At 33.7% G+C, this 21153-nt stretch overlaps 1 protein-coding gene across 4 annotated transcripts in view; it reads right to left on the reverse strand.

Annotated features, from left to right (window-relative positions):
* LOC132722547 (programmed cell death 6-interacting protein-like) overlaps nt 1-21153 on the reverse strand; it is a 40756-nt gene that overhangs the window by 10962 nt on the left and 8641 nt on the right. For 2 of the 4 annotated variants that reach the window (XM_060707058.1, XM_060707057.1), the window contains exons 4-16: nt 20208-20335; nt 18741-18894; nt 17878-17984; nt 17275-17391; nt 15503-15725; nt 14573-14696; nt 12535-12712; nt 11561-11782; nt 8120-8279; nt 7193-7341; nt 6258-6392; nt 5364-5535; nt 802-897 (exon numbers count right to left, since the gene is read on the reverse strand). In XM_060707058.1, the coding sequence (XP_060563041.1) occupies nt 802-897; nt 5364-5535; nt 6258-6392; nt 7193-7341; nt 8120-8279; nt 11561-11782; nt 12535-12712; nt 14573-14696; nt 15503-15725; nt 17275-17391; nt 17878-17984; nt 18741-18894; nt 20208-20335 (1965 nt within the window). The remainder of the gene's footprint in view (nt 1-801; nt 898-5363; nt 5536-6257; nt 6393-7192; nt 7342-8119; nt 8280-11560; nt 11783-12534; nt 12713-14572; nt 14697-15502; nt 15726-17274; nt 17392-17877; nt 17985-18740; nt 18895-20207; nt 20336-21153) is intronic. The other 2 variants (XM_060707059.1, XM_060707060.1) reach the window with 1 other exon arrangement.

A 21153-nucleotide genomic window follows, 5' to 3' on the forward strand; every position in this document is an offset into this window, starting at 1 on the left:
ATTCTATTTTTCCTTTTGAGGTAATGTATTGTAATTACTGATGTAAATATGGCCTCATTAGCTTAGTATACCACCTGTTCACTTTTATGTCTTTCTAATATTTTTTTTAACAAACATATTATAGTAAAAATATTATTCATAATTATAAATATATCTGAATTTAAATTAATTTACAATATAACTGTGAAAAATTTCAACACAAATTGTGCCAGAAGGCAAATTAAAACTACAATAAAGCCACTACTGTGAAACTACAAAAAATATTTAATCTATATTATATAAAACCAATCTTTTCCTTCACCCTCAACCTGCATTTTGTAATGAATTCACCCAGCTTTGAGTTTTAGCACAGTCCATTCAAAGTTTATAAGATTTCAATATCAAAATATAAAATTGACCCACTAACAGGATTGAACCTGATCATGCTGTACAGATATGCAGCAAATGTGCATATTGACCTTGACCTATGCTTTGTACTGGTGACAAAAGCTTATCAATTTCGGTTCCATCAGACTAAGGGTATAAGTAAACTATTCCATCATCAGTAATTCAGTTTCTAAAACAATTAGTCATTTCCAAACGTTTTATGTTTAATCAAGATCAAATAAATTGTAAAATGGCAAAAAAAAATAATAATAATCGATCTATCTTGTCAAACTTGTCAGACTATTACATTTAGAAATAATGATGGAGGGAGACCTTAAATAACTTGACAGATCTAATATATTATTTTCCTATGTGCAAGGAAATAGCCATTTTAAATATCTTTATAGAATGGTCATATGAAAGAAATCTTCAAACCTGGGTAGGGTGTACTAGATGGCACTGATATGGGGTTTTGAGTTGGGGCCGTTGAGAAATTAGGCGGAGGTGGCCTGGCCGGGGGCTCTTGTCTTGCTGAAAGTGAAACAACAACAGTGCAACAACAACAACAACAAAATCAAACAGAACTTGAAATGAGAAAAAAAAATGTAAAGTTTAAACATTATTAACTTTTTTCTTCTTGGATACTTGTTCTTTTTTTTTAGCTGAAGGAAAGTCTGCCTTAATGTAATGTCTATGTCCAAAGTAAGTTCCCGCCCCTCTAAACTATTTAATGTTAAACCCCCCTCCCTTTTAAGGAAACCTAAACGTAACATATGACTGCTTATTAAACAAGATATGTTTGTAAAACATGTATGCCCCTTATCAGCAGCCAATTAGTCATGTGATAAGGTTATTATGCATGACTCCTGACCCAGTGATCAAACAATTAATAAGGGTTATCAAGTATCTACTGGTCATGACCTTGACCTTTGACCCAAAACTCAATAGGGATCATCTGCTGGTCACGACCAATCATCATACAAAGTTTGTTGTTCCTAGGCCTAAGCGTTTTTAGTTAATTGATCAGAAACAGTTTTTACCTACAAGGTCAATGTGACCTTGACCTTTGACCCCTTGACCCCAAAATCAATAGGGGTCATCTGCTGGTCATGACCAATCACCATGCCAAGTTTGAAGTTCCTAGGCCTAAGGGTTCTTTTATTATTGATCGGAAACCGTTTTAACATACAAGGTCAATGTGACCTTGACCTTTGACCCCAAAATCAATAGGGGTCATCTGCTGGTCATGACCAATCACCATTCCAAGTTTGAAGTTCCTAGGCCAAAGCGTTCTTTAGTTATTGATCAGAAACCGTTTTTACTTACAAGGTCAATGTGACCTTGACCTTTGACCCCTTGATCCCAAAATCAATAGGGGTAATCTGCTGGTCATGACAAATCACCATACTAAGTTTGAAGTTCCTAGGCCTAAGCGTTCTTAAGTTATTGATCAGAAACCGTTTTTACTTACAAGGTCAATGTGACCTTGACCTTTGACCCCTTGACCCAAAACTCAATAGGGGTCATCTGCTTGTCACGACCAATCATCATACAAAGTTTGAAGTTCCTAGGCCTAAGCGTTTTTAGTTAATTGATCGGAAACCACTTTTACCTACAAGGTCAATGTGACCTTGACCTTTGATCCCTTGACCCCAAAACTCAATAGGGGTCATCTGCTGGTCATGACCAATCACCATACCAAGTTTGAAGTTCCTAGGCTTAAGGGTTCTTAAGTTATTGATCGGAAAGCATTTTTACCTACAAGGTCAATGTGACCTTGCCCTTTGACCCCTTAACCCCAAAATCAATAGGGGTCATCTGCTGGTCATGACCAATCACCATACCAAGTTTGAAGTTCGTAGGCCTTAAGGATCTTTAGTTATTGATCGGAAACTGTTTTTGTTTACAGGGTCAATGTGACCTTGACCTTCGACCCCTTGACCCCAAAATCAATAGGGGTCATCTACTGATCATCACCAATCACCATACCATGTTTGAAGTTCCTAGGCCTTAAGGTTCTTTAGTTATTGATCGGAAACTGTTTTTGCTTACGAGGTCAATGTGACCTTGACCTTTGACCCTTGACCCCAAAATCAATATATATACTGGTCATGACCAATCACCATACCAAGTTTGAAGTTTCTAGGCCTAAGGGTTCTTTAGTTATCACTCGGAAACCGTTTTTACCCAAGAGGTCAATGTGACCTTGACCTTTGACCCCTTGACCCCAAAATCAATAGGTGTCATCTACTGATCATGACCAATCACCATACCAAGTTTGAAGTTCCTAGGCCTTAAGGTTCTTTAGTTATTGATCGGAAACCGTTTTTGCTTACAAGGTCAATGTGACCTTGACCTTTGACCCCTTGACCCCAAAATCAATAGGGGTCATCTACTGATCATGACCAATCACCATACCAAGTTTGAAGTTCCTAGGCCTTAAGGTTCTTTAGTTATTGATCGGAAACCGTTTTCGCTTACAAGGTCAATGTGACCTTGACCTTTGACCCCTTGACCCCAAAATCAATAGTGGTCATCTACTCGTCATCTACTGATCATGACCAATCACCATACCAAGTTTGAAGTTCGTAGGCCTAAGGGTTCTTTAGTTATCACTCGGAAACCATTTGGTCTACGGACCGACAAACCGACAAGTGCAAAGCAATATACCCCCTTTTCTTCGAAATGGGGGCATAATAACAAGTAATAGCTTCCAGTGTGAAAAGTGGAAATGGAAAAAAAAGTCTTAGCTCTTGTTAGATTATATAACTTTTCTAAAGTATAAGAAAGTATACAAGGAAGAGATCCTTGTAATCTTGTATGACCTCAAGAGAGTATAAGAACACAAAGGAAGATAAATATAGACAAAAGGCAAGGAAGAGATAAAGAAAAAGATTATCATCGTTTTTTGACCTAAAAAAGTTGTGGTGTGACATTATACAAAATCAATATTGCTGCTAATGTAACTTCTTATATACATGTACCAATGGTAACTAAAAGTTTAAAACTTGACACATGTTTCCCTTCATTATTCCATTTTTTTCCCGAATAATTTATTTCAATATTGTATATAAATTAATTTTTGTAAAGCACAGCTGCTAAAATTTCTCCCTAAAGATGCATGCTAAGTTACATTTATAGTACAAGGGAGGTAAGAAGGTATAACCTATCTACAATTCAACAAGAGTTACTTTTGCAATAGTTACTCTATTAATCTTATGTATTTCCAATAAGTATTGAAAATTTATCAGTGAGATATATGTCATACCACACCATCTGAAACTGAGTGAGATATGTAATTATATTCCAATTCTATGCATTCAAAGATACTGCTGAGCCTGCATAAAAAATACATATTATGTTGTCATTATAGGTAATTCGAAAAATGTTATCAATAAGCGTTATTTGGACATCAGTTTTGATAATGACTCACAAGTAATGTGGAAAACCATAAAATGTGACATTTACATTTTTCGAGAATATCGACTGTCATGACCTTTGAAGTGAGAATTTATATTTTTACTTTAGATCCGTGCTCTTGGAAAATATCTTACTTCTAACTTCTAGTCCATGTTTACGGAAAAAATATTCTCTATGAACCAACAGTTATAGGAAAGAGAGAAAATTTGAGTTACAATCAAATGGCTGATAATTATACACATAGTGTAGTACTATAAGCAGGACAAACAACCAGAAAATATTCTAAATAACTTTAACAGTAAGAAAAAAAAATATTGTGCAAAAAAAAAATCCTTTGAAATATTGCCTAAAATCTGTTAAGAGTAAAAACTTCAACAACAAAATTAAATCAACATGTTAAAGCAATCAAGGTGCATCCACATATTGAGAATTTTAAACTGGGAAGATTTGGTGGAATTGAAATAAATGACCATTAACCAAAACTTATAGATTAACCAATGCCACTGCCAAGTGGGTAATGACAAAAGCTGTGCTTCTTTGAAAAGTGGAGCTTAAAATAGAAAGATATATATGATAGTAAAATGATACCTCTAAAAATAATGGTGGAAAAATACTGTTAAACTCAGGGCTGCGTTTCATAGAAAGTCCTAAGTGTATCCTAAGTTCTAGGACATAAAACCAACTTGAGGACTAATTAAGATTGTTTCAATAAACATTTTTATCTTCAGTCAAAACATGTAGACTATAAATAAATTCAATATCCTGAAAAAAGTTAAGAAATACAATGAAGGACCCTTTCATTTGCAATGTGTAAAATGCCCAGCAGCATTGCTATTCAGAAATTAAAGGAGTTTTAAGTTAGGACATTTTCTTTGAAACACAAAATTGTCTCAGTTTTGGTCTTAAGACTGATTTCAGACTAAGGACTTTCTATTAAACGCAACCCAGGTGCTACATTGTGCAATTTATTCTACATATGCATTGTACCAGAAAAAACCTTAAGCCTTTAATAATCAGGCTGAAAATATAAGTGACCATAAAATCTAAACTTTCTACAGTGAGATTTCTATTGCTAAAAAGGCATAAGCATGGTATCCAAGAAGAAAAACAACTTTTAAAGGGAATAAAGCTATATTACTTTGTTTGTTTTTTGGTAGAATACTTCTTTGAATCTTTGTAAAAAATCATGCCAATTAACCTAAATTGAAAGAACGTTGCTGTAAAAAAACGATGGTGTGTGGAACATGTTCAAAATCATTGCTTAGCATTCTAAAATTAGTGCATGAAGTTGAATATTTTATAAATACTTTATTGTTTTCATATTTATTAATACATGTTCAATTACACAGAAACTTCTTTGACATGATTATTTAGTATTTTGAAGTGTTCATATTATATTTTGACATTTATAGCTTTAAACCCTTTAATAAGCAATATAAAACTCAGAAAAACATTTCACCACAAATCATACTTACAATTCCAAGAGCTCTATGGTTTTAACCGAGAAACTGTTATATTTTTAAAAAATTCAATATGAAAGTTTCGGCTTGAAGGAGACAAAAGCCTTGTGCACTTACTAGATTGTGGTTGCTGGTACTGGGGTTGTGAAGGTGGGGGACCAGTAGGTTGCCGTGCTATGGACTTCTGCAGGTCAGCCATAAGCTCATCTTTCTCAGTCTTACGTGCAAAACAGAAGTCGGAAATCTTGTTCTGCAGCCGTACCAGCAATGGTGTTAAATCATTGTAAAACTGAAATACAATTATATAACAAAATGTTAAAATTAGTAAACATTCATGCATAATCAAATGTTACTAAATAAAATAACAATGTTAAGAAAAGAAAATATAATAACTGAAGCTTGGGAATCGGTTTTGAACAATTTAAGTGAAATTGTGATGTCATAAGAGATCTATCTGTATTAATAATTAAGACAGGAAACATTAAGTTTGGTTGGTAGTTCATGAAAGTGGACATCTGGAAATGTAATTGGTAGCTTTTCTAATTTATCTAAAGCAGCCCTTTTTTACTGTCTTTCCATTTGTTTTAAAACATCTTAATATTTCAATTATGCGAATAATCACAGCAAAAATATTCAGACTTATAACTGGATAAATTCATGTGTTGTATATACTGTACCAATTTCATATTACAATGTATATTTCAAATGGAATATGATTCCAAAGTCCACTTAGTAAAGCAATTTAAGGAAGTTCTTATAGATTATTTTACAATATGTATTCTTTCAACTTTTGAAAGTTGTTTATATTTTTTATGTTTCATTCACAGAACGTTGGTGGTTCTGCTCAGGTGCTTGTTCGAGCCAGAAATAATGCATGGGAAGGCACACAAGGTCTTTCTCCACTAGTAAAGCGAGAACGTCGCCATATGACTTACACTGTGTTGGTGTGACGTAGACCCCAACCAAACAAACAAACAAACAAGTTTCATTCAATATTAATATAAAGTTTACTTTTGTTCCCTCTTCCAGATTTCCTTTAAGTTCCATAAAACCGTCATATCCCGCAGCTAAATCTTTCAACATGGCTTCCCTCTGTGCTCCCGTCTGATTGGATGCTTTACTCTGACAAAACTGTGTGTTTGTATTCTAAAACAAAAAATCAAAAAATATTATAAACCCCTGAGCCTGCTGGTGCAAAATATAGCATAAAGCAACCAATATTTTAGCAACCGGACAGCAACCAGTATTTTAGCAACCGGACAGCAACCAGTATTTTAGCAACTGGATAGCAACCAGTATTTTAGCAACCAGATAATGCATTATTCTAGCTATTTAGAGTGTAAGCATGTGACTATACACTATATGTATGGACAATACACCCTACCCTCTGTATTTTACAGCTAAAGGAACAACTTACAGCTAAAGACAATCTAAAGAAAGAGCAAATACTGTATTGTTAATCTTAAGTCTGCAATCCTAATGCTTCTTCTTTCTGAATGTGACATTATGCTGATTTTTTCACTGTCAAGTTATGTAAACTTAGTAATATACATATTTCATTCAAAGAACTAGCTACTATAATAGTGATTGACCAATAATTGATAATGAAAAATATTTATGATACAATATAAAAACTGCCTTATTATAAAATGACTGCCTCTCTCTTTTTAAGAATTGAGCATTAACGATACATTCTGGATGATATTTACAGATATTTCCGTTGGACATGTGGATTATTGGTTATTCTTTCATATTTAAATATAAAAATAAACACAATTATAGCAAACTATCATGATATTTTTATCTGTTCACTGAGCATTTACTTTTCAACGGGCATAATGTCACTTGAATTAAACAAATAGGCTGACAAATAACATAATATATACAAGTAATAATGTTGTTGAAAATCTACAATCACTGTAATATAAAACCATGCTTCAATGTACCTGTATCCTAGCTAGAAGCATATCTTGTCTCTGACAGCTGTCAACAACCTGTTGTCTGAGGGGACCATAGACTGAATCTAACTCTTGACTTGATATCATCTCCTCATTAACTACACCATCAGCAGCCAGTGCCGCCATAAACTTTCCAGCTTTAATGTAAAACAAATATCAATATAATTTATATAAGCCTACAAAACAATGTTATTTTCCTTAATTAGTTTTTGTTTGTTTGTTTGGTTGAGTTAAACCTTGCAAAAACACAGTATAGGTCAAGGCAACTTTCCAGCTTTACTGGTGGAAAAAGATCTCAGGTGCGTCTCCGTGCATTATTTCAGGCACGAACTAGCACCTGAGTAGAACTACTGACGTTCCATAAGTTAGCTGGATAGCTTCCTATCATGAAAGAATTCAAAGTCCCTGGTAAGATTCTAATCCACAGCAGTGAGGGGAAAGTGATTTAAAGTCATTGATCTTAACTACTTGGCCAGACATCCCCCAATCAGTCCTTGCTAAAATACATTAACTTGATCATTTTGTACGTTTAAGATAAAAGGGGGCAATAAAAAATTATGTTAACTGTTATGTTAAGTTTATGTTAACATAAAAAGGGGTAAAGAGAATGTAAGCATATATGGGACCAATAAAAATGTTCACATGTTATAAAATGGTCCTTTCATAGAAATGTTTACAAAAAATAGGCTGTTCAGAATATTCACATAAACAGTGCCAATAACCAAAATTATAACATAACAAGAGCTGTCAATAGGACAGCCTGCTTAACATTCTCAGTGCTTGACAGTAAAACAAGAGCCTAGATTATGTACAATTTACCAAGTTCAAAAAGGTTTTTCATTACCTTTAATACAAAAGAAATTTTCTATAACTATATTATATTTCCCACTGACAATACCTTAAAACAACACTCACCCATATCAAACTTTGATTCTTTTAGCTCATTTTCAATAACTTCCCTTTCAGCTTTGAGTGCCTCCACTTCTTCCATCATTTTCTTTAGATCTTTTACTATAGGATTTCCCGACACTGAGCCACTACTTCCAGAACTAGGTAATGCTTTTTCTATTTCATGCTAAAATTAATTAGACAAGTGATAAATTCAAATTAGATAACTGATAAATTCAAACATGTTATTACTGAAACATTATCAGGAATCACTCTGCAATTTGTCATTTACTAAAATTTTACTATTAATGTGTAATAAAGTAGTAATATTAGACACTGACAGTGATTTTTTTTCTTTAAGCAAAAACCCATGATGCCTTAAAATTATTTGACATTTTAACATAACAGCAATACAAAGATATGGAAAATTAAAGAGACCTACATGTATTAAAGCATTCACTTTCTACTTATAAGTAAAAATGATGTTTTTCATCTAACGTCAGTACATGTATATACTTAAAAGACAATTCTGATGAAATTTCAAGAAAAAACAAGAGCCATGTCAACATGGCCATCCCCCGCCGAATGTGTTTGCACATTGGAAGAATGTACAAGTAGTAGAGCAGAATAATTCCCTTTTAGGAGGTCTTTTGGTAATGAAAACTGATGGCTATAGTGATTACAGATTTGAAACCTTTGTGAATACTGATGGCTGAATATAACAAAGGGCAATTACTGAAAAATAATTCAGGGTAGGTTATCATTGTTGTGTGCTGCATCCCTCCTCAGTAAAATCTATCCACCTATGAAGTTTCAAGTTGATACCTCAAATACTTTTTGAGAAAAAAATTGAATTGAAAAATTAAGTATGAAAAATAACAAAGGGCAATAACTCAAAAATTATAAAAGGTAGAGTTATCATTCTTGAGCCCTGCACACCTCCTGAATTAGATCTATGCCCCTATGAAATTTCATAATGATATCTCAAAGGCCTTTTGAGTTATGCTCTGGACAAACATTAATTTTGAAAAAAAAAAAGGGCAATAACTAAACATTTATGCAGGGTAGAGTTATCGTTCTTGTGCACTGCACTCCTCCTTAATGAGATCCATCCACCTATGAAGTTTCAAGTTGATACCTCAAATACTTTTTGAGATAAAGTCTGGACAAAATAGTATGAAAAAGAACAAAGGGCAATAACTCTACAGGGAAGAGTTATCATTCTTGTGCACAGCATTCCTCCTCAATAAAATCTATCCACCTATGACATTTCATGTAGACATCTCAAACACTTTTGAGTTATGCTCCACTCGGGTGAAAAATTAGGTATAAAAAAATAACAAAGGGCAATAACTCAAAAATTATGAAAGGTAGAGTTATCATTCTTGTGCACTGCACCCCCTGAGTGAGATCTATGCCCTATGAGTTTATTTTGATATCTCAAAGGCTTTTAGAGTTATGCTCTGGACAAAAAATTAATTTTGAAAAATAACAAAGGGCAATAACTCAAAAATTATGCAGGGTAGAGTTATTGTTCTTGTGCACTGCACTCCTCCTTAATGAGATCCATCCACCTATGAAGTTTCAAGTTGATACCTCAAATACTTTTTGAGATAAACTCTGGACAAAATAGTATGAAAAAGAACAAAGGGCAATAACTCAAAAATTGTATAGGGAAGAGTTATCATTCTTGCACACAACATTCCTCCTCCATAAGATCTATCCGCCTATGACATTTCATGTTGATATCTCAAACACATTTTGAGTTATGCTTCACTCAGGTGAAAAATTAAGTAAAAAAAATAACAAAGGGCAATAACTCAACAAGGGTGCCATAGTCACAAAATACGCCCGTTTACGAAAGCTTTAGATGGAGATGGGGGTATTATGGATAAGTGTTATCTAGCAAGCAAGTTTTTATCCTTGGCACTGTGTTGTTAAATGAACCTTAAAACAAATCAGTAGGGAAGATAAAAAGTACATGTAATTGTAATTTAATAACTAAAAAATTATGATTTAAGATTTTATTCTAGGGAAATACATTTCATTACAATTCTTAATCTTTGAATGAGCTGAACTGATATTTACTTGAAAATTAAAATATAATTAAATTTCTATGAGAAAGTATTTACATTTGATAAGGTAATTACTGTATGATCTTTATGAACAAATACCAAGTCTACAGAACACCATAGTTATCACAGTTAAGAATCTTGACCAATGAATGAAACATGTGTAAATAAATGTTACATTCTTTAGAACATACTCAAGTCCAAGAAAGAGGATTATTTCATGCCCTTTGATTAAATTCTATTTTTAGAATTGAAAGTGAAAGTAGATCAAGGGGAGTAATTGTGTAAGTCATTTATGAACAAAGTAATAACTTTGTTGTCGCCCTTTGATTAAATTCTATTTACAAAAATCTGGATATTTCATCATCTTTTGTAACCTCGACATTGCATATATTGACCTAAATTACAAGTTTTACAGCCGTAGTAATGATTATGACCATTTGTGTTACAATCCCTAATGGTCCTTATACAAACCTTCATATTTTTTATCTGAACTTTGACCTCTATGTGTGACCTTGACCTTGGCCGCAAGGACCTGAATCTTGCACGCGACACTCCGCCTCACAATGGTGAACATTTGTGCCAAGTAATATTGAAATCCCTCTATGCATGTAGAAGTTTTGCTCCGGACAAGCGTTTTTCAATGACCTCTAAGTGTGACTTTGACCTTTGACCTAGATACCTGGTTCATGTGCACGACACAATTCTTCTCATAGTGATGAACATTTCTGTGCAATTTCATTAAAATACCTCAATGCATGTAGGAGATATGCTCCGGACAAAAATTGGACGCCGCCCGCCCGCCGCCCGCCCGCCAGGGGCGTTCCCATAATACGTCCCGTTTTTCAACGGGCGTATAAAAATTATGAAAAGGTAGAGTTATCATTCTTGTGCACTGCACACCTCCTGAGTGAGATCTATGCACCTATGAAGTTTCATGTTGATATCTCATAGGCTTTTGGATTATGCTCTGGACAAAAATCAATTTTGAAAAATAACAAAGGGCAATAACTCAAAAATTATGCAGGGTAGAGTTATCATTCTTGTGCACTGCACTCCTCCTCAATGAGGTCTATCCACCTATGAAGTTTCAAGTTGATAACTCAAATACTTTTAGAGATATGCTCCGGACAAAAATGTCGGACGGAAGGACGGACGGAAGGACGGAAGGTCTGACGGACGGACGGAAGGACGGAGACTATTTCTATATCCCCCGCCGAACTTTTTCGGCGGGGGAAATTAGGAATTTTCATATAAATTTAGGAATTTTCAAGAAAAAATTAGGAATTTTCAAGATAAATTTAGGAATTTTCAAGATAAAATTAGGATATTTCAGCAATTATATTCATTAGGCTTATACAAATCACTGTTATGTGCTCTATAAGAATATACATACTGTTGGTTTTGACAGCAATGACATTGCATTTTTGTGTGCATTGTATTTTTCTTGAACAATTTTATCAGCTCCAATCGCTGTGTCTAGAATGTTTTTATATTTAGCACTTTCTTCTCTCATTGGTTTTGTAAGGCTAGCAGACGGTGTTCTTGTCCAGCGTTCTTTAAACTGTTCTTTTAATTGGGTGTCTGATTTCTCCTCCTCGTCCAACATACGGATACACTGTAACAAAGATAAAGATACACTGTAACACAGATAAAGATACACTGTAACACAGATAAAGATACACTGTAACACAGATAAAGATACACTGTAACAGAGATAAAGATACACTGTAACACAGATAAAGATACACTGTAACAAAAACAAAGATACACTGTAACAAAGATAAAGATACACTGTAACAAAGATAAAGATACACTGTAAAAAAGATAAAGATACACTGTAACAAAGATCAAGATACACAGTAACACATTTCTAAATATACACCCTAACACAGAAGATACACACCAACACAGAAGCAATAGATACACTGTAACTTACTATTGCAAATAAGATTAACACTAACACAGGAGCAGAAAGAAAATACAATGTAACTCACTATAACACTAATACAGATGCTTACGATACAATGTATCCCACTATATCATAAAAGATACATACTAACAGAGGAGCAGAAGATGTACTGTAACTCACTATTTCATAGAAGATACACACTTACACAGGAGCAGATGATACACTGTAACTCACTATATCATAGAAGATAAACACTAACACAGGAGCAGATGATACACTGTAACTCACTATATCATACAATATTTTATAACTTAAACAAAAGATAAAATGTAACATGGATAATATATTGCAACATTAATATATTACATTTAAGATTCCCTGTTTTTCATAAATAATAATCATTGAATAAATCATCCAAATTAACTACATGCTTCTATTAAAATAAAGTTTTTTTTTACCTCATCCAGTATTTCTCTATTTCTGACCAGAAGTTCGGGCAAATCTGAGGTTAACTTATCAAGATACTGCAGACCGCCCATATCTTTTATTTGCTGAGCTTTGTCAAGCACAGACTGTGGGACTTTATCTCCGCCTACATCTTCTAGAGCTGCTGGCAGATTTAAAGATGCTAATACTCTGTAATGGTAAATTTCAAAGTAAAGATACAATTAAATAACCGTTTAACAAATAAATATCATTTTCATAACATTTATATAAATAAATTTTTGTATGGACTATCATATAAGACATAGGTTACGATCATGAAAAATCAAAGATAAGATTATAACTAAAACAAGCCTGTGAAGGTCATATGGTGCCATTTGAACTTTATTTGCAGATAAAGACCATGGGTGCTTCTTCATGCCTTATTTCAGGCACAAGAATGCACCTTTGTTAAACCACTGACCTTCTGTAAGAGCTGTCGGTAGGACAGCAACGCTCGACTATTCTTAGTGCTTGATAGTAAAAAAAAATGCTTGATACAGTTACCACCTCCTGTTTACAGGTTGGGGTCATGATGGTGAACAAGTGTGCAAAGTTTCAAAGCCATATGTCAATGGACTTTGAAAATATTTGAACTATTACAAAAACTTTAACATAAATTCTAAGTCGAAAAAGGGGCATAATTCTGTCAAAATGCTTGATAGAGTTACCTCCTCCTGTCTACAGGTTGGGGTCATGATGGTGAACAAGTGTGCAAAGTTTCAAAGCCATATGTCAATGGACTTTGAAAATATTTGAACTATTACAAAAACTTTAACGTAAATTCTAAGTTGAAAAAGGGGCATAATTCTGTCAAAATGCTTGATAGAGTTACCTCCTCCTGTCTACAGGTTGGGGTCATGATGGTGAATAAGTGTGCAAAGTTTCAAAGCCATATGTCAATGGACTTTGAAAATATTTGAACTATTACAAAAACTTTAACATAAATTCTAAGTCGAAAAAGGGGCATAATTCTGTCAAAATGCTTGATAGAGTTACCTTCTCCTGACTACAGGTTGGGGTCATGATGTTGAACAAGTGTGCAAAGTTTCTAAGCCATATGTCAATGGACTTTGAAAATATTTGAACTATTACAAAAACTTTAACATAAATTCTAAGTCGAAAAAGGGGCATAATTCTGTCAAAATGCTTGATAGAGTTACCTCCTCCTGTCTACAAGTTGGGGTCATGATGGTGAACAAGTGTGCAAAGTTTCAAAGCCATATGTCAATGGACTTTGAAAATATTTGAACTATTACAAAAACTTTAACATAAATTCTAAGTCGAAAAAGGGGCATAATTCTGTCAAAATGCTTGATAAAGTTACCTCCTCCTGTCTACAGGTTGGGGTCATGATGGTGAATAAGTGTGCAAAGTTTCAAAGCCATATGTCAATGGACTTTGAAAATATTTGAACTATTACAAAAACTTTAACATAAGTGGTTACGCCGACGCCGACGCAGACGCTCGGGTGACTACAATAGCTCTACTTATTCTTATCGAATAGTCGAGCTAAAAATACAAATACCCTGATCCTAAAGAGGTATGGGGCAAGTGATTAAAAGTCAGCAACTTAAACAGCTCAGCCACAGAGACCACTCAAAATTGTTTGCTTGATTGGGTTTTATGTTGCACCAACACAGTATATGTCATATGGTGACTTTCCAGCTTTACTAGTGGAGGAAGGCCTCAGGTGGCCATCCATACATTATTTCAGGCACAAACTAGCACCTGAGTAGAACCAATGACATTCTGTAAGCTAGCTGGATAGCTTCCTCAAATAATATAATCCAAAGTCCCTGTTGGGATTCGAAACCACAGCGGTGAGAGACAAGTGGTTTGAAATCAACGACCATAACCACTCAGCCATGGATGCCCCTGACCACTCAAGAAGCTAGTGACTGACCTCATAACCACTATGAACCACTATTACCTTAGGGCAGTAATGGGTAAACTCTATATATAATTTAATAGTTAACTCACACAGAAATATAAATATATATATATATTTACCCATTCATCAATGTAGTCTGTTCTCGTAATCTACCTATCTCCATGTTTGTCACCTGTGATTTTCTACCTTCAAACGTGTTCAACGCATCATATACTGGAATTGGCACAATCTTTTCAAACAAGTCTGAAATAAAACAAACATATGATACAGTCTTCATATAAGCTAAACCGTGAAATGTAACAAACAAATGTGCAAAAACTGTCTTAACATTATAAATGTTTCATCATAACAAATCCAAAGAAATTTGTATTTAAGGTAAAATGGCAAAAAAAATTTTTTTTCAATTGAAAAAATAAAAATCTCAATTGGCTGCATCTTTTTACACTACAAAATTAAGAAAATCATGATATTTAAGCAATACATTTATCAATTTTATATTTTCTCTAATCAGAAATGTACATGTATATAAGAATGTTAAATAACAAATTTTTTTGTTGAACTTGCATTTCATTTATTTAAATTTCCCAACTGAAACAATATTGACACACTTTCTTCCAGCCCAAATGTGGGTTCTACAAGCTGTCTTAATATAACAATCTGGCCTATCATCATGAATATAAACAATCCCTCAAGTAGTTCAAAGTTCGAAAGCAAACATAAATGTTTTTCGCTGAAATCTTTGACCCTGTTTCTAGCTGACACCTTTGACCTTTTAATTTAAGTCTGAAAAGATTACTATGGGAAAAATCTTCATTGAAAAACAAAGTTATTTCGACCCTTATAGGACAGATGTCGTGTATTTCATTTGATACTGTTGACATTGAATGCAGTATTTGAAAAAACAAAACCCTACAGAGTTTATCAGATAATTTCACAGACAAACCAAAAGTAAAATTTTTTCATAATTATGTATACATTTCTAAAATATCAGAAAACGTGACCACCCTAATAAATATTATGTTATAAACATTTATTTAGTGTTTCCTTACCAGTGAAGCTGGTTGAAAATTTCTCTGGAATAGGGAGAGGTTTGGCCACGGCTAGTTTACCGAGGGCAGGTAATGTCTTAACATCCGGTACTTTATCGTGGTATATAAAATCATTATCTTTCTGTGCAGCCTCAAGTTCTCGCTGTATTTTACCCTGCTCATTCTTGAAATTGAAACACATGCCCCCTCTGGTTGCTGCAGCTGCCATCAATTCTTTGGCATGCTATAATTTTATAAATATTTATTTATTATTGATATAAAAAAAAAATTTATACTATCAAATCATGACACACTGATAAACATTATTGCATAATTTGAATGTTTACTATGACCATTATATCTTTAATATATTTTATAGCAACTCATATTTAAAAAGTTTTTTTATGCAAACCATCATAAAGAAAGCAAATTTCACAGTGTATCTTCTCCCTTTCTAAAAGCTTTCTAAACACATGTACACTTTTGTGAAATATGGCAACATTCAAACAGTACTAGTAGACCTACGATACGCTTCTCTTGATAATATGAAGCACAAGTTGGGACATGAGTAAAACAGATGATTTTCTATCAACATTAAGGTAGGCTTGTGTACATGAAAATAGCCCAACTTCCCAGACGAGCTTTGAATCTGCAGTGATGAGGGGCTTGTGGTTGGCAGTCAAATATCTTAATTTCTCATGGAGCTCCTATACTGCTTAATTACTTCATCTCATCTACAAGTATATCTTATATTTCTTCTTCCATACTGGGCAAATCATTGTGAATATCTAAGATCCCTTACAAACCCCCATAGGCATTAAAGGGTCCCTTACTATAACAATCTGGTGTTGAAAAATACATGTATCTCTGCATTTAGTTAAAATAATATTTATTTGTAATCTTTACTTTACACATAATAAAGTATGCCTTATTCTCATCGATTCGTGCCTTCCCATCGATTCGTGACCTAAATAAATGTCCAGTATAAATACTTCTGCAAGGACATACACCATCCGAAAACCACACAAGTTTTAATAGACACTCGATTTGACAATTCCATCCAATCAAAATGCGTAATTGAACAGGTATAAAATGTGCTTACCCTACAATCAGCTCATGACCTAATTACTTTAGAATATTCGATATTGATGTTAAAATTTATCAAACACACTTACAATTAAGCCAAAAAAATATTCATTATGCTGTAAGAATTTACTTAAGACTTTGAGACATATATTGATCAGATTGGACTAAAAATAACCATGCGAACATTTAGTGGTGTGAGCACCTATATTTTGATGACGTCACAGGGTGAATCGGATTTCACGAATCGATGGGTAAGCGTTCAGCTGAGCAAGACAGTTATGGTTGACATGTTCAGATGCTCTAATCTTTGAGCGGTTGTTTTTAGAAGTAATTTAAAGTTTTTGAATTTTTAGATAATGAATTTATTTAACAAATGCACTAATTAAACTGTATATATGTCTGATATTTGTTGTGCAGGTGCAATTTTTCAAAATAAGAGTCACAAATCCACGAGAGAAAAGCATAAAATAAATAAATTTTACGTATTGAGTAGGAAGATCTTTTGAAAACTTTTCTCCACATCACTGCATTTGTTTCAGTGGAACAAAACTAATGCACAATTAATATTTAATATTTATATTTACATAAAACATATGAGATTTTAATGAAATGTTCACAAAAGAGAGACATTTATCAATCTACTCTTGTTATCACTCATATCAACCCTCGCTATCATTCAACACTGTATGATCATCATACTAACTTACCTTTAATCGTGAAATCTGTTCTCCGTAACATTTTGATTTCTGAGCCACAACTGACTGGTAGAACTCTGCCAGAGAATGAAAAGCTGCTTGCTTCATAGCAACAGAAACTAGCCAATCCTGAAACACATATAAATTACCATCTGAAGGGTGTAAAAAAACAAGTGTGACCAATTTGGAAGAAACTTAAATGTCTTTTTCTGACATTAACATTCATCAGAGGAAACTTAAATGTCTTTTTCTGACATTAACATTCATCAGAGGAGAACTCCTGTCATTGTTTCAAACTAAACATGAAATATTTGTTCAAATTTCTTATCTAGGGCTGTTAAAAATCATTCAGGCAAATAAATTCATTTCCTGCAAACTGACTGGATCTACACTATACTGCTTAAAACTATTATATTGATACTGAAATCCAGAACTGTTACAGAGTTCCATATAATGTGCGTATCGGGCGTATGTTATTCTTCAAAATCAACTTAAAACGCACAAGATTACCAATTTTAAACAGATACAAATAGGACTGTTCAGAATTCATCTAGTTCCTCCATTAAAAAACAATTATTCAGCGTGATAAAGGTTAATGTATCATTTTAATCCTACCCTTGGCCACAGTTCTTTGAGAGATGGTAACTGCATCAGTTTCATGGCATCAGCATACAGGTCGGAACATTGGTATGCTATTTTCACAACCATCGCCTCCTTCATACCTGTAAAATAGATATAATACTAGTTTTTTTAAAAATCTAGAATATCCAATAACTGTAACTGGGGTGTCAGTTATATGTTTAAAAATCCTTAAAATCCAAGATTGAATAATGTTGTGAGATGGCCTTTTTATGTCTAAAAATCCTAAAAAAATATCACCCATATTGATGTAACTTGGAATAAAGTTTGATTAAATGTCAATAATTTAAGTCCTGATTGAAACACAAACTGGCTCCTGTATGGTTGTCAGAATATACCATCTTTTCTTCTTTCTGTAAATAAGTTCATCAAAAGATTGTATCAGTCACTAATAGAATTTAATGATAATCTTCATTGTCTTCTACTGTATGTATCACAACATAACTATCATACTATGTGTACGGAAGCAGACAGACAAAAAAGGCAACATAAAAATATCCATATTTTGGAAAAATTTTAAACCAGCTGTGTTAACCAGTTGCCATTTTGAAAATGACTGTAGTAGTGTTGGTAGATAACACTCTGAATCACGACAGAAAGCCACATTGAATTTACAACAGCACGCATCAAAATGAAGTATTTTTGGCCTTTTATGCTATGGCATATTTCTATATAGTTTCTCAACATTTCAGCAGAGACTTGGAGTATGAACTAAACATCACCTTAGTGCAATAACTGGTTAACTCCTATTAAGTTTAGAAGGACTTTACCCTTACTGTGCTAAGGTGACATAATAGCATAAAGAAGATGCGAGAATATCTGAGAGAAACAATACTAACTTGTAGCAGCTTTCCTGTACACGGCCTCCTGTCCCTGAGCTAACATTAGGGATGTGAGGGCATTTAGCGTGTCTGGGGCCAGGTCAGGGGTAGGATCCTGGCTACACACTGACAATGAGGTGTCCTTTAAGTGCCCAAATATACCTGCAGCTTGCTGTGGTAATAAAAACAAAAATTCAAAGTACAAGTCAGCACAAATGTTCATATTATATTGTATATACATGTACAATAATAAATTAAATTACAGTTGACTCTCAATAAGTCAAAATCGCTTTACTCAAAATTCCGCGTTAGTCGAAGAATTTCTAAAGTCCCGTCAAATTTCCTTCTTTATCTTTGTATTTTAACTCCGCTTAGGTCAAATTTTGACTTACCGAGACTCCTGTTTAGTCGAAAAGAAAATTTGGTCCCGTCAAAGTCGAACTCCTTGTAATAGTTTAATGAAAGGACAAACTTGCATGGTCCGATGATGACAATGACAGTGATTTTTTTTAATTTTAATTTTCAACTTGTGGCTTTCTAATGGGGAAAATCAAGAATGATAAATCATTGAAATGGGAAGAATAGGTTTTAGACAAGGTGACATATTTTCAGCCCTGGTTTAAATTAAATTTATTAATTTCATATTTAAAATATAAACTCAAGTGTAGCAAATGAGCAAAACACTTATGTACTAAAGGTCTTAACAAAAAGCTGTATGCAGAGATATCAACCATCAAAATTAATATTCTGTATAATTAAACACCTTCCTAAAAGTTAGGAATGATAATTTAATTTTTAGAGAGCCCATGCTGTCTTGTCAACTGATACAAACAAAAAGTTATATTGAAATCCCTAAAGTTTACAATATCAATCCCAATTTCCCAAATCTAAAGCAGGGCATGACCATTACATTTTACTAGCAGGGATACAAATTTATGAGAAAAATGGTGAAATTTATAGACATATGAATTTTATGAGAAATCTACACTAAATAACCAGGATGTTGCAATATTTATAACCAGCAATCTTTTTATCAAATCAAATCCCTGTTTATAATTGAAACTGTAGTCTGATGAGATTCACCACAAACTTATACCCCTATTTTAATATAATAGACTTGCCCAGCTTCAAATTTGGAACAGTCATGCTTCAGTTCAAGGAATTTCAATATCTGATCTTAAGCAACTACTAACAACACAGTCTAGTTAGACTGTGTTACAGTCTAGTTAGACTGTGTTACAGTAGATGTGAATACTGCACTGGCTATTATAATCATATTTAGGTCACAATTGTGTATACATTTTGTACATGTAGCTCATTTGACACAAGTACTGTTTAATAAATCAAAATTGAGTAAAATAAATCAAATGTAATGTTTCAGAATTCTACAAATATGTTTAAATAGTAAAACAGATCTTCTTTGAATTTTGCCCGGCTCAGAAACAATGTTTATTGCTTTAATTAAATCAGGAAATGCAAACAAACCTGTAAATATTTAGCAGATGTTTTCAGACCCTCATCACTTTCATGATTCTGTACTTCGGCAATCTGTGACATTAAAGCTCCAATGTTGAATATCACACACACCTTTTCATAGGCTCCAGACGCAATAGCTAAAAGATGTGAGGATGAAATGATTTTCAACAACTTATTATAATATACATATCTATATATGTTCCATGAAATATAAAAAGAGTGTTTCACATTTCACAAATATCATATCTAGGATTGACCGCAAAACTACAGTAACTTATATGAAGTAACAAGAGGGCCATGATGGCCCTGAGGTCGCTCACCTGTATATAGGCCCCCAACCCCTATGCATATAGGGAAAATCAGTGATCCCCCGGGGCGGGGCCAATTTTGACCCTAGGGCTTTTATTTGAACAAACTTGGTAGACACTTATTAGAATATGTTTCATGCTAAATATCTTAGCTGTAGCTCTTTTGGTTCTTTAAAAGAAGATTTTTTAAGTTTTTACTATATGTATATAGGGAAAATCAATGACCCCTCGGGGCGGGGCCAATTTTGACCCCAGGGCTTTTATTTGAACAAACTTGGTAGACACCTATTAGAACATGTTTGATGCTCAATATCTTAGCCATAGCTCTTTGAATTTTTTAAAAGAAGATTTTTTTAAGTTTTTACTATATGCATATAGGGAAAATCAATGACCCCCTGGGGCGGGGCCAATTTTGACCCCAGGGCTTTTATTTGAACAAACTTGGTAGACACCCATTAGAACATGTTTCATGCTAAATATCTTAGCTCTAGCTCTTTTGGTTCTTTAAAAGAAGATTTCTTAAGATTTTACTATATGCATAAAGGGAAAATCAATGACCCCCCGGGGCGGGGCCAATTTTAACCCCAGGGCTTTTATTTGAACAAACTTGGTAGACACTTATTAGAACATGTTTCATGCTAAAAATC

Source organism: Ruditapes philippinarum, unplaced genomic scaffold (assembly GCF_026571515.1).
Source record: "Ruditapes philippinarum isolate M1 unplaced genomic scaffold, ASM2657151v2 ctg3132_1_1_1_1, whole genome shotgun sequence".
NCBI lineage: Eukaryota > Metazoa > Mollusca > Bivalvia > Venerida > Veneridae > Ruditapes > Ruditapes philippinarum.